Raw genomic sequence first — 14,952 nt, forward strand, 5'->3', positions numbered from 1 at the left:
TGGGCTTTTGTATTGTAACGAGTGAAGTGAAACATGCGAAACGTCATCAGAAGCACTTTATATACACAATTCCATTGCAAAGTGCGCACACGCATACATTGTTAATTCATGATTATTGTATGCGCTATGCTGAGCACGGTCGATATGTGTGTCGCATGCGAGCGATAGAGCAAGAGGCCGAATAAACAATCATAACAATAAGCATATATATATACAGCTATAAGCCCTTTTTTCACAAGTGTTACGTTTTTGCCGTACCATCGATGGTTTGTAGCTGAGGACGCTTCATTGCAATATTTACTTCCAACTTTGCTTTTGTATCGTGTTGTTCGGTCGTCAACGTTCTTGTTGTGTGAAATCTACATCTTCATTATATTTTTCATTGTGGTCCCCATCGTTTGTCGTTCGTTTCAAAACATAAAATATCTGTATATTTATATATATATATATGTGAAAAAATAATATACATGGTTCATTTTGTTTGGCGTATTTTGTGAGTGTAGCTCTCATCGCGAACGCGAATTCAAAAATCAAAGTGTTTACCTGTACAACATTGTTGATTTTTTATTTTGGCAACCTGTGGTGGTTTCGATACGCATTTTATCAGATATTGATAAAGAAAAATTTGTCAATCGCAGAAAAAAAAATCAAGCGATCAAAACACAACAAACTAATTAAATGAAAAGCTCGTCATTTGGATGAACAAAGTTAAAATCCAAAAAAAAAAATCAATTCGCGACTTTTCCCATTTTTAATCATCGTGCAATATTTCGGTAATTTACTGTGACTCAGCAAGAGATTATTATTGTACTAAGTTTACATATTTATCAGCGCGACAGAGAAAGAGCAGTGAGTGAAACTAAATATTTAAAAAGGACAGTAAAAGTAAATTTTTTTTCCTCGGCCAATAATCGAAATTTTCCTGCACTCGGTCATGGTCGAAGATAAAAATATTATTGATAAATTGTGCATTGATAAAGTGACCAAAGAACCAACAAAATCAAATAGCTCCGGCATTGTATCGAATTGCGATAATGTACGTAAACTTCAGCATTTGATCGTCGTTGGGAATAGTAACAGCAACAACAGCAATAGCAACAGTATCAAGGAACATCGACCATTTCAGTTCGGTGTACGTGACGGTGAAAAGAAAACACAAGAAGTTACCGTTATCGGTGCAGATCACAATAGTCTAAACGCAAATTCTACCATTGATTCACGGGCTTGCTACAAACCTGAGAAAAAGGTAATTAAAAAAAAAAATAAACTAAGCTAAAAACAAAAAAATGAAGAAGTTGTAGACGGAGCAGTAGAAAAAAACAATTACACAAATTTATCTATTAATATTTTGAATGTAACTTAACAAAACGGAGGAAATAAGTAGTATAGGAGCCACAGCATGAGCTATTAGAGTTGTAGCAACAATGAAACGACACAATGAATATTGTCGGCACAGCGGCGCAATAGCAACGGTGGCGGCAGTGTCGGTGGTAGCACGGCTTACATTAAAATGAAAGAAGCAACAACATCAAAAAAAAATAATCATACGCATATATAGACAAAAATTAATTACAAACAGCAGTTAAATTCAATAAACTCAACAATGTTGCATGAAAAATCATATGCAATTGCCATTTTGAGTGTTTTTTTTTCGTGTCTCTTGTTTCTCGCATCAAGAGCGAAATATAGATGAACAGAGATAGAGAAAGAAGAACACGGACGCAAAATGCTTCGAAAATGATAATATTATTCATGAACAAGCGTTTGATTTCTCTAGCTCAATGCATGTTGCCCAGTTAGCTTTTCGTCTGTGCAAAAAAAGAAGAAGAAATGCACGCCGTGCACTTCAACACATAACAGAGAGGAAAAAACGCCAAACAAATGAAAAAAGAACATATCAGGCTGGTAGAAACACCACACGTAATAGATATTATGTACATTAGAGTCTCTGAATGAAAGAAAAGAGAGCAAAAAATTGAATACACTTTTTTCTACAAAAAAAAAAAAATATATATCAATATTATACTTGTGGTGTGCGCTGCTTGTTGCTTTCCCTATGCTCATCCATTCCATGTGCTGTTTACAAACTGTACACATCGACTATTTCATTTCGATTCAATTTCTTTTTTGCATTTCGTTTGCTCATATTCATAATCATTTTTTTTTGTAAATATACACATTGCATTTTGTGTTGTGCTTTATTTTGGCACACACTTCTTTTATCGTTCGGACGTGGTTCTTTTTTTGTTTTGCTGCATATTCCTTTGCGTTTATTTGTTAATCGAACATTTTTCATGCTCTGTTATCATTGTGCCCAGCTCGTGGTGGTCGCTGTTACTGTTATTGTTGTTGCTGCTGTTATTGTTGTTACTGTTTCTAATGGCGTGTGCCAGTAATGTAGCGAACTATTTTGCATATTACGATACCGTCCGTATCATTTGACAGTGTTTAGTCATAATTTTTCTTGAAACATTTTTTTTTTTTTATAATTATTATTTGAACTTATTTTATTCCTGTGATTTTCCGCTTACGACTCTCTTATATAAATACACAAATCAAAAACCAATCGAAAAACGATTGCAGTGTTTGTCTTGAGGCTTACGTAATAGAAAGGTCAACGAATGCCATCATAAAAATATCGATTTTTTTTCTATTCTATTTCTCCTCCAATCTAGTATAGCTTGAAAAGGGATGTGTGTATACATGTATTTATAATATTACACATACAAAAATATCGAATAATCGTGGCATATTCACGATACAAAAAATACAGAATATAATCGCTTGTCGCGTGTAATATGACGACGGTGATTACATGCATTTCTCATATTTTGTGGATTGGGTGGAAATGTGTTTGCAATTGCCAGCAATGCAAATTATATGTAATTATACACACACTCTCTCCGGTTTTCGTCATGTGTCTCTCTCTTTTTGGCGTACATTTACAATTTTATCAATCGAAAGAGGATCTTTTTTTTTTCTGTGACAAAAATATATCTCTATCGAACGTCACCAATTTGTCATTATTTCACTCCCTGTCTCTCTCTTTCTCTCTGTGTCCCTGCATCCATGTGTGGTGGAACTTTATTCCATTTAGATGTTTTTATCGTATTTCGAGTCATTTATGCGGCACTAAAATGACTCATACATTAATTATTTTGTATGCCATGTATTTTATGGCAAAAAAAAGCGTACACATATACACAGATAGAGAGAGAAAGATTAGAAATGTTACAATTTAAATTCAAAACACAAGAAAAACGTATGTGAATTAAATGTGTCAATAAACAATGAAGAAAGAAGTGAATATTGAATGCAAACATTCGACGTTCCATGCAACATGCTTTACGGCTTGCTGCATTTATTCTCATCACTAAATCTCTCTCGCAATCACTCCAACATACACACACACACACTCCGATGATAAATGATTCCATGCGTTTGCATTACATTTTTTACTGTATTTTCATCAAGAACTGCTTGCAATTGCCTATGAGAGAATTTCATGCCGAATCGGTATGCATGCTATATATGTCTCTGTGCTGCGAATCGGTGCAAATCAAAACCTCTTAAATTCGATGTGATAAAAATACAACATTGACTAAATTTGTGACTTTTAAGAGTGAGAGCTTTGTATCAATTACCAAATGCAATCTAAATTTGGCAACCTTGTATTCAAATAATTTGGAATCTTTAATGAACATATTTTCTTTTATCGAATCGATTTTATTGATTTTGTCTTTGTTTTGTATTTGCACATTAAGAAATACGCGCAATTTTTAAAATGATCGGCCGATTGGAATCTCATATCATTTCGATGTGATCAATAATCATCAACCTGGTGGTAAATAAAAACTTGAATTTGAAAAAAAATGCTGAAAAATCTATTCATAGCTATTGTATTGTGGTAGTTGATCGACAAAACAGCGGAAAGTTTTACCGTTTTTTTTAACATAAAACAAACGGTTTCGATACATATGCATAATATATAAGACGATTTGCCGTCATTTTTTTTTCTTTCGATGAAAAAAAGAATATGTAGGAAACAATAAAAAAAATAGATAGTCAACCACATCAATGATCAATGTAACTTGATGATACAACACCATCCGATTCGCTTCCAATACAGAAGAGGAAAAAAAAGGAAAAGTGTAAGTTTTACCGCAAAACTTTTATTGGATGATCTTCTTTCTTTTATCAATAACAACAATAAGAGAAGAAAAGCGATTGCTTTCATTCTTCTTTTGATCGCACATTCTCCAAATTATTGCATGAAAAGAGAGATTTGTATCATTGACTACTCACATTGAATGATATAATTCCGTGTATTTGAATGCAAAACTTAATGATCAAAGTTGAATGAGTATTTTTACCCATTGATTTCTAATAGTTCATCGATGATTTAGAGTGATAGAAAAGTACAAGAAAAAAGTTTTCAGTTTTTTTTTTCAGTGACAAAATCATGCCAAAAAATGATTGTGCTATAGGCCTCAAATGACACCTGTTTGAATCAAAGGCACAATTTTCATGATGATTATCATTTCTATTGCGTCGATTCGCATACAAAACCATTTTTTTTATTCGAAATGTTTTATTTGCCGTTACTTCGTATGTGTGTGTGTATGGTTTTGCACCGTGAATAAAGATAAAGCGGTTTAAATTAGCAATTAAATTAAAACGAGTTGCTATACACTTTTCGAATTTTTATCTGAACTTAAGGTACAGAGTCGATGAAAGAAGGACAGTTGATTGACCTGACCAAATCATTCGGTGTCGATGGATCTCTCTTTCTCTCAGACCAAATATGAGTTTTCTTTGCGCATGAATTATTTTGGTTGTTTATTTTCGTATGTTACGCTGTGATGTGAACTCAATATATCACATTGACTATATGGTATAAAGTGAATAAAAAAATGTATATTTGAGGTAAAAAAGTCAAACAGAATTCGAGTCGCGGATTGGTTAAGTTTTGACGAATCACTCGAATTAAACCATGCATTTAAATTCGCAACGCGTTTAAAAATCATTATGGTGTAAATAGTTGAAATTTTTCCATCATGACTTTTTTTGGATCAAATCACATTATCAACGAATCAGAAAAATATATACGCAGACAAAATTGGTTTTTTTTTTCGTTCAGTCGTACCTCACAAACAGTTCATGCCAATGAGAGTAAAATAATAATGAAAAAAAAAACATCGCGACTATAAAACACACGTCGTGAAAACTAGCAGATGATTATAATTTATGTGAATCAGCCATAAATTTTGTCTGATGGATTTTATATTTGAGAAATGACGGCTTTTTTTGGCACCCAACCGACAATTTGCAGCGCAAATTAAATACGAATACCTAAATTTGGTATTAAAAAAACGCATGTTTTTTTTTCTCGCTCTTGGATGGAAGTTCATTAAAAGACCATGAAATACTGTAGATAAATGGCAATCGACCTGCAATGGCATGTTGTCATTTTATATACATGTATCAAATATTTGCCAAACGATCAAACGAGAATTGATGGTTCACAAATGATCTTATTAACAAGAACCAATTATTTTGTTTTCGACTATTTGTGTGGAATACCATCATCAACACACACACACACTTGCTTAATTCACTGAGCCATTTGATTTGATATGAATGTTAATTTTATTTGTATAGTTTTTTGTTCCGAGTTTATTTCATTCATATTATTTTAGGTTTGGTTTAGCTTTCATCGCAGTTTTTCGTCAAAACTACTTCGATGCCATATTATTGCTGAAATTCTAAAGCACGAATGCCGAATACAAATGACCGTATAAAGTTTTGAATAGTGAACAAAAAAAAAGAAGTACGATTGTTCGGGGTTAAATCGGTTTTTGGTCATTTTCGTTGATTGATAGGCAAAGCACATAATCTCATCAGAGATTCGAAAAGAAAACAAATGCCCGTTGGTCAGTCAATCTCATCAAATATGTACACAAATAACTTGCTCCACATTTCAAATCCAGTTGAAACCATCAACATTTTTTTGAATTGTCACGTTTTCGAAAACTTTGCGTTTTTTTTTCGGTAACCATTTATCTATAACGTTTGCCGAATTTTTAAAACATTGAATTTCATTCCATTGGCATGACTAAACAAAAGAATATTTCATTTTAACGTCACATTTCAAGATAGAAACGACATGAATTTTTATCTCAAATACTTATTTTGTATTGAAACATGTGTAACAATAATGCCATCACATATTATTGAAAAATAAAAGGAACGATTGCAACAAAATATCTACCACAAATTGTAATCACACACATCACAAAAGAAGTATTCTATGTTGAAAAATGCAAGAGAGATTAAAAAATAGAGAGAATAAAAATGATATTTCTCAAAGTGATTAATGCAAGATAACGTGGGTTCAGGGTATACATCATCTCAAGCTTGCATAAACAAATAAGTCACATAAGTCACTTAAAGCCAAACACATTACCAGAAGGAAGTCAGACAATATTTTTAATTGACGAAAAACATACATTGTCCGAAATAAAATGAACATCTAAATATCAAGTCAAATAAAACAGTGAAACACATACAAATGTTAGTCATCGTACATATACATCTGACTAGCTCAACCATTACGATCGCATGGTGTTTGCAGAACCTCTTGAATTATAAGAAGAAGATGAAAAAAACTTAGCATAGAGAATTTAAAAATGGTTCTTTCGTTCGAGTCCAATAAGCGTGAATGACTCTTTGTTTTTATTGCTACATCTAGCACCATGGTGTTTTTGTAACGAATTTGCCGTTGGTGTCTGTAAATTGTACAATAAAATGTAAAATATAAAAATGCAATTGAACGAATTGCCATAACGAACATCTAGGTGAAAATCTTCAATCGAAATGAGCAGAATAGACAAATTTTTATGGGAAATCCAATGTGATTTGCTTATAGAATCCGCATACAATAAACAATTTTTGCATGGATAATTTGTCTCAACATTATCTCTTTCGTTGGCTCTTGTTGCCTTATTACAAGCAGCTGTTGTTATTCTATTATTCAAGCTTAAATTAATAAAATGAAATGTACAAAGTATGCCGTCGCATATGTAATTTAAAAGTAGTCATAACTTATTGAATCATTATGACGATTTTTAAATCGGTTGACAACGATTTTAATTGGAATTATGTCACCACAATGTGCCACACTGCCGCACCAAAACATTAGACAATTACAATTTGCTATTGTGTGCGCTAGTTTTTGTCCAAGCCGAGGTCCAAATGTTTCTTTATTATTATCATTTCATATTCATTATTTCGATACCGCGTGGTGGCGTTAAAACGTCTATGCACAACATTGTTATTGTTGTTGTAATTGTTTCAAGTCGACATTCTTTTTTTTTCCTTTCCTTTCCTACAATCGCATACATATGCACACATTTAGTGTTCGATGACACAGTTCAAACTGAATTGAAAGAGAAATGTGCAATTGGCGGTAATAAATTAAATTACATGTGCAATAGAGATGTACCGTAATCCATCCGTTGAAAATTACATGAGAATTTTCGGAGCGTTCGTTTGCTGCAGAACGAATAATAAAAGCGGTAGTGCACCACGAATCAGCAAAGAAGAAGAAAAAAAGAAGGAAAAACCACAAATTTTTTTAAAAAAGATCCTCAAAATGAAAGCGAAAAAAAGGCAATTAACACTCATGCAAACTTTGAAAATTTAGCTAGAATTACAACGCATCACGTCTAACAAAGGCGATGACGAATAATCAGCGAACATTTCCAAAGATAACAACAACACCAATGCAGAAAATAACAAGAAAAAAATGTATCGTTACCAAAGAAAACATATGCTGATGAGAGATGATACCAAAAAAAAACGAACGTCTGCGAACTATTGCTCATATAATATGCGATGGTTTCGTCTGTAAAAATAGATTTCATTATATTGTCGTAATACGGCGAATGAAATTGAAATAAAAAAAAAAATAATGAGAAGAACATCAAATCCAAAACAAATAAAACACTGTGATTCCGTGTGAGCGAAAACAACTATCGGGTGCATGGCAATGGTGCACGACGCTTCATGTGTGAGCGTCAAACAACATGCAACATCCTTGAATAAAGAGTCGCTGAATTGCCAATCGAATTCTCACAACACACGCTTGAAGTAATTAAAATAAAAATGAAATAACAAAAAAACAACAACTGTCTATGTATAGTATTACATATAATGCGATGTTTATAATCTTTCATGAAGTGGTAATACCGATCAAATCAAACGCATCACCGAAGCGATGATTGCATTTTGGTTTGAGGTTTAGTACAAACGATTATAAATAAAATGAAATGCATTTGATGGGCCATTTTAATGCCATCGACAATGCGATGTGTGATTTAAATTAGCACACAAAGTATCAATTAAAGTTGGTCACGTCCAAATCATAAATCTTTTCTTCGTTAATAAAGTAATCGATATATTTAGCCGGTCGTGCAATTTATTTACAATTTCGAATGAGGAAAATAACAAAAAACACGATTCAAATGATTAAGTAAAACGTAATTTATGAATTGATTGCCATAAAAAGTACTCGATTAGATATGTTTATTTATGGAATTTCAGTCATTCATTGGCCATACTTCTTATCGATACACAGTGTGCTGGTAATCGCCGATTGGTGTGGTGTGGCATGTGTGTGTATGTGTGTGATTGTTTGAACTTGGATATTAAATCAGTAATCAAATGCACAGTATGATAGACACAGGGAGAGATTCAACGGTCAATTCATTGTATAAAGTGTGTTAATATCATATCACGCACACTTGGACAAAATACAACAAGGTGATGATCAAAGCTACCACATCCGAATTGATTGTACGGGTACGCACAGCATGCATTAGTCATTAATTGATTGTAATGACAGTCTAATTGAATACGATTAGTAGTGTCACCGATTCACTCCGATCCATACATTTACGATTTAGATTAGATGCGTGAAGTGTTAGTTAGATCGGTGAATGCTCGCGCATTTACATCGGAATGTTTCATACAGGAATTTTATTTGATTTTATTCAATATATTTCTGTGTATAATAATTTGTTTTTCAACGCGTTGCACAGACACACTTGCATACACATAAGAATGAATTGCAGTGTTAAAGTCGTTAATTTCAGCACAAAGCACATTTATTTGCAATGTTTGTAGATCTTTTATTTCTCGGCCTCAGTATCATGTTTGTTTATTTATTTTTTGTGATCGAGCGCTCACACTCTGTCTTCTTATTCAAACCACCGTTTTAAGAAGCTCAATTAGTTGTCGATCGAGCATCGGCGACGCTATTGCTGCTGCCTACAGATTGATACAGCATGTATATCGTACAGCATATGTGCAAAACAGTTTAACACAATGTTCAGTATTCGCATTAAGAGAGATTAGAAGCAAAACAAGTAATGCTCAACTTGATTTGGTACATTTTTTTCTTTTCTCTATCTGCCTCTTTCCCCCTCTCTCGATGTCACTTTTCCCAACATTATTTCACTATATGATCACAGGTAACATTAATAAGAAATTGGGATAATTGCTGTACAAGAGCAACTTTCATTGCCAAGCAAAATGAATGACAAACGGAGAAAGAGAAAAATGAGTTAAATGAATAAACATTTGCGCATGGTGTGTGTATGTGTGTACGACAACGATAACATACAAAAAAAGGAACAAGATGTCATAGGCAGACTAACTTGTTTTGGTCTTGATTTTGTATTGGCTTTCAGAAAACGGTTGGAAATCAAGACGATCGGCGATCCGATTACCATTCGAACTGCATGTCAATATACACCATTGGCTCATAGAGAGATAAAACCAAATGCTAATATTTTTCACACTTAAGAAACCGCACTATAACCGAATTGACTCAAAAAAATAGGAAAAATAAATAACAAAACGGTTATGAAAAAGAAGACGACCGGAACGGCACACGTGGATCAAGCAACGGTGAAAATAATTGTATATAAATATAGTTTTTATTACATATCAAGATAATCAACTTGATTCGACTTGATTGTACAGTTGGTTTTTTCGGGGGGATATATCTTTTTCTCTTTCTCTCTCCTTCTCTCTCTGTGTGTCCCACTCCCTCTCTGTCTGTTTGTCTCGACATGACCGAATGCTAAGTGCTACGCAAAATTGGGCCCATATTTGGTACACATTCGAGACATTTGCGCTCAAAAGGTAGTTGGACTATGTCTTGTTATCAATCGCCCTATCACGCGCAGATAAGTGGGTGCGTGAGTAATGGCTTATTTATACAATTTAATTTTACCGATTGTTTATTTTGTATTTATTTTATTTTTATGTGTCGGCTAAGCGTACGCCTCGAATGCACCCAAATATACCGCTTAAAATAAGAACAACAACCACTGCACTGTGTTCCACTTAGAATTTAATTTCTTCCGTTTCGTATCTGTTAACTTTACTATCAGCCTATTTTTTTTGTGTTATTTATTTTTTTCATAATTTTCCTTCATTTTTATTGTTTTTTATTTGTCTCTTTTTTTCTCTTCTTGCATTTTGACTTAGAATATCGTAGCAGTTTTATAGCTTGGCTTTCGTTGAACTGTCAAAATTGAGCGTTTAATTGATTTGATGAACAAAATACAAATAAAAGCGAAACGAATACGGGCCACCAAGGATTTCTTAGCACACAAACACAGTAGAGAAAACGTACATAAACACAAAAAAATAACGAACATTTAATGACGAACACGAAAAAAATAAATTTATAGAATCTAATAAAATATTTTATTCACTTGGCCAAATTCAGTAAAAAAAAAAACTTTTCATACTATTCTTTTCCCCCTTTCGGAAATAAAAATCCAATTCATTGACAATTACGAAAACAATCAATAAACAAATAAACGAAAAATAAAATACAAATCTAGCAAATCGACGAATTGTACAGTATTTTAAGCAAAGACACAACAATGACGAACTCACAGGTAATGCTCATAAATTTTCTTTTATTTTAATCCAATTTTTTTTCATTGTTTGTTAATTTATTTTCATTCTTTATAATATTTGCGTTTGCGTTTGATTGTTTGTTCCAAGAAGCATTTGTTTTTTTTTTTTAATTTTCAAATACTTATGCATACGAATTTCCGATGGAATAAATCTCGAAAAGCAAATTGCTCCCAGTTAAATTGTTGTGTGGTTTTTTTTTGCTTTCTAAATATTTATCACTCGTTTCCATTGAACTCTTTACCTTGTTTACAGCTATGGTTTCGTGGAGTGCGCGCTTCAAAATTTCGACATGTATACGGAGCACCATCGCGAAAGGAAAATAGCTATACGGACATTAGGTATGTAATTTATTTTTAAATACAATCAATTTGCGTCAGCCAATTTTCAATGATTCACATACATTCTGTTCATCAATCAACGGATGCATAGTGTCGTTCGGAGCGGAAACGATGGCAATTTGTGCGCAGTGAACCCGTTGTTTTTGGCAATTGTGGTTGACTATGCCTTCGTCGTCATTCCCATCTCACAAACTGGCCGAATCGATTTTCAGTGCAATAAAGTTATTGGACATTCGGGACAAATTTTAGACTTAAAATGGAGCCCATTCAACGATTGCATCATTGCATCGGCTTCAGATGACTGTTCGGTAAGTCATGATAGTAATTTTTTTGTGCATTTTTATTTTTGGATAAAATGCCGTATACAAAATGTGAATGTCTTTCAATTTTTTTTTTTCACATTTTTACTAGATTAAAATCTGGCGCATTCCCGAAGAAGGTTTAACATCAAATCTTGACACGTATGAATCGGAACTCTTGGGTCACAGACGAAAAGTTTTACACATTGAATGGCATCCAACAGCAAACAATGTTATTTTCAGTGCCGGTTTCGATCACACCGTGAGTAGCACTTTTGCTTTTGAAAAAGAAATACAATACAAACCATTTGGAAATGGTGTCGGTATGAGTAATGTATAATTTGCTATTATTAAAGGTGCTCGTCTGGGATATTTCAACTCAAGAAATCATGCAAACGATTACGTGTCACGTCGATATGATCTACTCATTGGCTGTCAACCGTGATGGTTCTTATATTGCAACCACATCCAAAGACAAGAAATTACGTGTAATTGAACCACGAATGGCAATCGTTATTTCGGTATGTTTATTGTTCTTGTAAAATCTCCAAGCTATGAAAGTGACTCTTCAATCATTTTCATTTTTTTTTTTTGTATACAGGAAGGAGTCTGTCACATGGGCACAAAGTGTTCAAAAGTGGCATTTTTGGACAATGGCAAAGTAATGACAACCGGATTTTCACGACACTCCGATCGACAATATTCGATTTGGGATCAACACGATCTTAAAAATCCCCTGCACCAAGAAGTTATGGACAGCTCCAGCGGTGTAGTGACTCCATATTATGACTATGATACAAGAATGGTATTTTGAAACTTTATTAACCAAAGTTTTATTTATGGAATCTGTTTTTTTTTTAATGAAATCAACGTCCATTTTGTAGCTCTATTTAGCCGGCAAGGGAGATGGAAGTATTCGTTACTATGAAATAGTTGATGAAGCCCCCTACATTCACTATTTGAATCAATTTTTATCGGGTCATCCGCAGGTACGTGTGAAACCGCATTTTTGTGTCGGTTTTTGAAATGTGATCGCTTTGAATATTTTACGATGGATTTTTGATTACAGAAAGCGCTTGGTTTTATGCCAAAACGTGGTTTAAACACACAAATCTGTGAAATATTTCGATTTTATAAGCTTCATGCAGCTGGTAGCATATGTGAACCGATCGCTATGATTGTACCACGACGATCGACAATGTTTCAAAGTAAGTGAATTTTATCGAATTGGAAAAGTACTTTTAAAAATTAATCGATTTTTTGTTTATTGAAATTAGATGATTTGTATCCGGATACAGCGGCCAATGTGCCAGCAATATCAGCTAAAGAATGGTTCAAGGGACGAAATGTGCAACCAATTATGATGTCAATGGTAAATAAACTGCCAAAAAATGCCAACGATATTACAAATGCGAAAAATAAACAGAACGAACAGCAACATCAAAATCAACATCACCAGCAACAGCAACAGCAACAGCATCACCATCAACAACAGCAACAGCAACAGCAGAAACACCAGCAACACACGAACGAACAACCGACTTCAATTGAACGCAAATACGAAAAAATGGTCGACTCAAATTATAATCTTAATATCAAAAGCAATATGAACGGGTTAAATAAGCACAAAGACAACGATAACAAATTAAACAGTTGTGATAATAATAATACGAGAAAATTCGCTTTTTTGGCACAACAAACAATACCAGACTATCGCTCTCAACAGGTAAACAAGCACATTGATTGTATAAATGCGATTTAATTTCTAATTCATATTTTGATCTTATCTGACAGTTGATTGAGAAAAGTCAAAAGACATCATCAAATCAAAGTACGAAATTTCATCAGCTACAGGCTATATTTGGGCATCAAGGTGCAACAATCAAAGATATAGCCAATATACAAAACAGCTTGATGACCACACCAAAGAATGGAACGCCTAATGGTTCGCTTGAGAATTTAAATTTCTCTGAAAATGAGGTAAATGCATGGAAAACACTTTTTAAAAAATAGATGACACATTTAACGATTTTATTGTTTTCAGCTACGAAAAGCATACAATCGCCAAATTGAAGAGATAAAAAATTTGAAAAATCAACTAACCAATTCGGAGAAACGACGCGAAGAGCTAGAGATTGAAGTGAAACGCTTGCAATTGTTAGCAAGTTAAATAATTCTTTCAAATAACCGGAAGAAGAAGAGTGAAGAAATTTATGAATGTGCATGTGCAATGTGCATCCAGTTTTAATCGAATTATATTTTCAACTATTTCCACTGTGTATTTCAATTGTATTTTATGGTTTAAGTTAATTTATCGAGATTTTTTTTTTTGTTTGTAGTCAGTTTGTTTCCACGAACAACATAAATGACAACAGTAGACATGTATAACATGTGTATAAGCTTAAAAATGTCTATAATGGAGCTGCAAATTTATATAAACTTAATACAATACCAATTCGATAAAGAGTGAAAGTATAATATAAAAGATTACATTGATATGATAATGGGCTTTTATAGAGGTGTTTTTAGGCAATAAGTGGTGTATTTATGAATTTTTGCTACTAAGATCAATCACAATTATTCGTGAATGTGTTTGGCGTCATATTTTTTTTTTTAGATAAATTGCACGATACTTCGTACAAAAACCTAACATTTTTAATTTTTTATACAAGAAAGAAGACAATGCATTGGCTTAAGACATTTTGCTCATATTGGTTCTAACAAATTAAATTAAATAAGAAAAAGGCGAAAAAAAACAACAACAAAATTTTATAATAATAAAAAAGTGCTTTTTTATGACATTGTTTACATAATGACTCAATGTAAAGTAATCGATGAATGTGCATGAGTTTTTTTTTTAAATTCAGACATAGATACAAATAATTGTGTTTGTTTACTAGAGTAAATATGTAAAACAGCATTTTGCAATAATTTTCATATGACATAAAATGATTGTGATATTTTCCACACATTTCTTTTATTTGTTTCTTTACTGTAATTTTAAATGTGCTGTAATTTTGATAAAATTGTTTCAATGTTCACATCTTCATCGTATAAATCACGAGCTGATGAGTTTCCTTTTAAATTTAATCGTTTTAAATATTTATTTTCATCAAAACTTGAACGATTCGTTATTGTCATCTGTGGTGGAGACATCAATTTATTCGAATATTTATGAAGAGACGTAAATCAAATAAGAATTAAATAAATGTATGCATGTAAAATCATTATTTTTGCTAATTCAAGAATTTATTATTATTAGCGTCAATGCAAATCTTAGAAACAAATTTTTAGTAGTGAATTTTTTCTTTTGATGT

The 14,952-nt window shown here is 32.8% G+C and overlaps 1 protein-coding gene across 4 annotated transcripts; it reads left to right on the forward strand.

Annotated features, from left to right (window-relative positions):
• Positions 1-240: 240 nt before the first annotated feature.
• On the forward strand, positions 241-14,865 carry LOC116345681 (coronin-2B-like). 4 transcript variants are annotated; one of them, XM_031775279.1, is made up of 12 exons: positions 241-1,246; positions 10,920-10,976; positions 11,251-11,336; positions 11,428-11,644; positions 11,748-11,897; positions 11,992-12,156; positions 12,237-12,440; positions 12,520-12,624; positions 12,705-12,843; positions 12,913-13,361; positions 13,430-13,615; positions 13,680-14,865. In XM_031775279.1, exons 1-12 carry the CDS (start codon positions 935-937, stop codon positions 13,803-13,805), a joined length of 2,196 nt encoding a protein of 731 aa, XP_031631139.1. In that variant the 5' UTR covers positions 241-934; the 3' UTR covers positions 13,806-14,865. The 4 variants fall into 4 exon arrangements, with proteins under 4 accessions (XP_031631139.1, XP_031631140.1, XP_031631141.1 ...); XM_031775281.1 differs by having other exon boundaries at positions 1,132-1,246; positions 10,558-10,976; XM_031775282.1 differs by having other exon boundaries at positions 1,136-1,246; positions 10,568-10,976.
• Positions 14,866-14,952: the final 87 nt, after the last annotated feature.

This window comes from Contarinia nasturtii, unplaced genomic scaffold, assembly GCF_009176525.2.
Source record: "Contarinia nasturtii isolate CC-2019 unplaced genomic scaffold, AAFC_CNas_1.1 Cnas_scaffold_1371, whole genome shotgun sequence".
Classification (NCBI taxonomy): domain Eukaryota; kingdom Metazoa; phylum Arthropoda; class Insecta; order Diptera; family Cecidomyiidae; genus Contarinia; species Contarinia nasturtii.

Bases quoted from the DNA above. Each gene is read 5' to 3' on its own strand.
- LOC116345681 (XM_031775279.1), top strand. From the start codon at position 935: ATGGTCGAAGATAAAAATATTATTGATAAATTGTGCATTGATAAAGTG. The intron at 11,645-11,747 runs GTAAGTCATGAT...CATTTTTACTAG, and splicing joins CGGCTTCAGATGACTGTTCG to ATTAAAATCTGGCGCATTCC. The intron at 12,157-12,236 runs GTATGTTTATTG...TTTTGTATACAG, and splicing joins GAATGGCAATCGTTATTTCG to GAAGGAGTCTGTCACATGGG.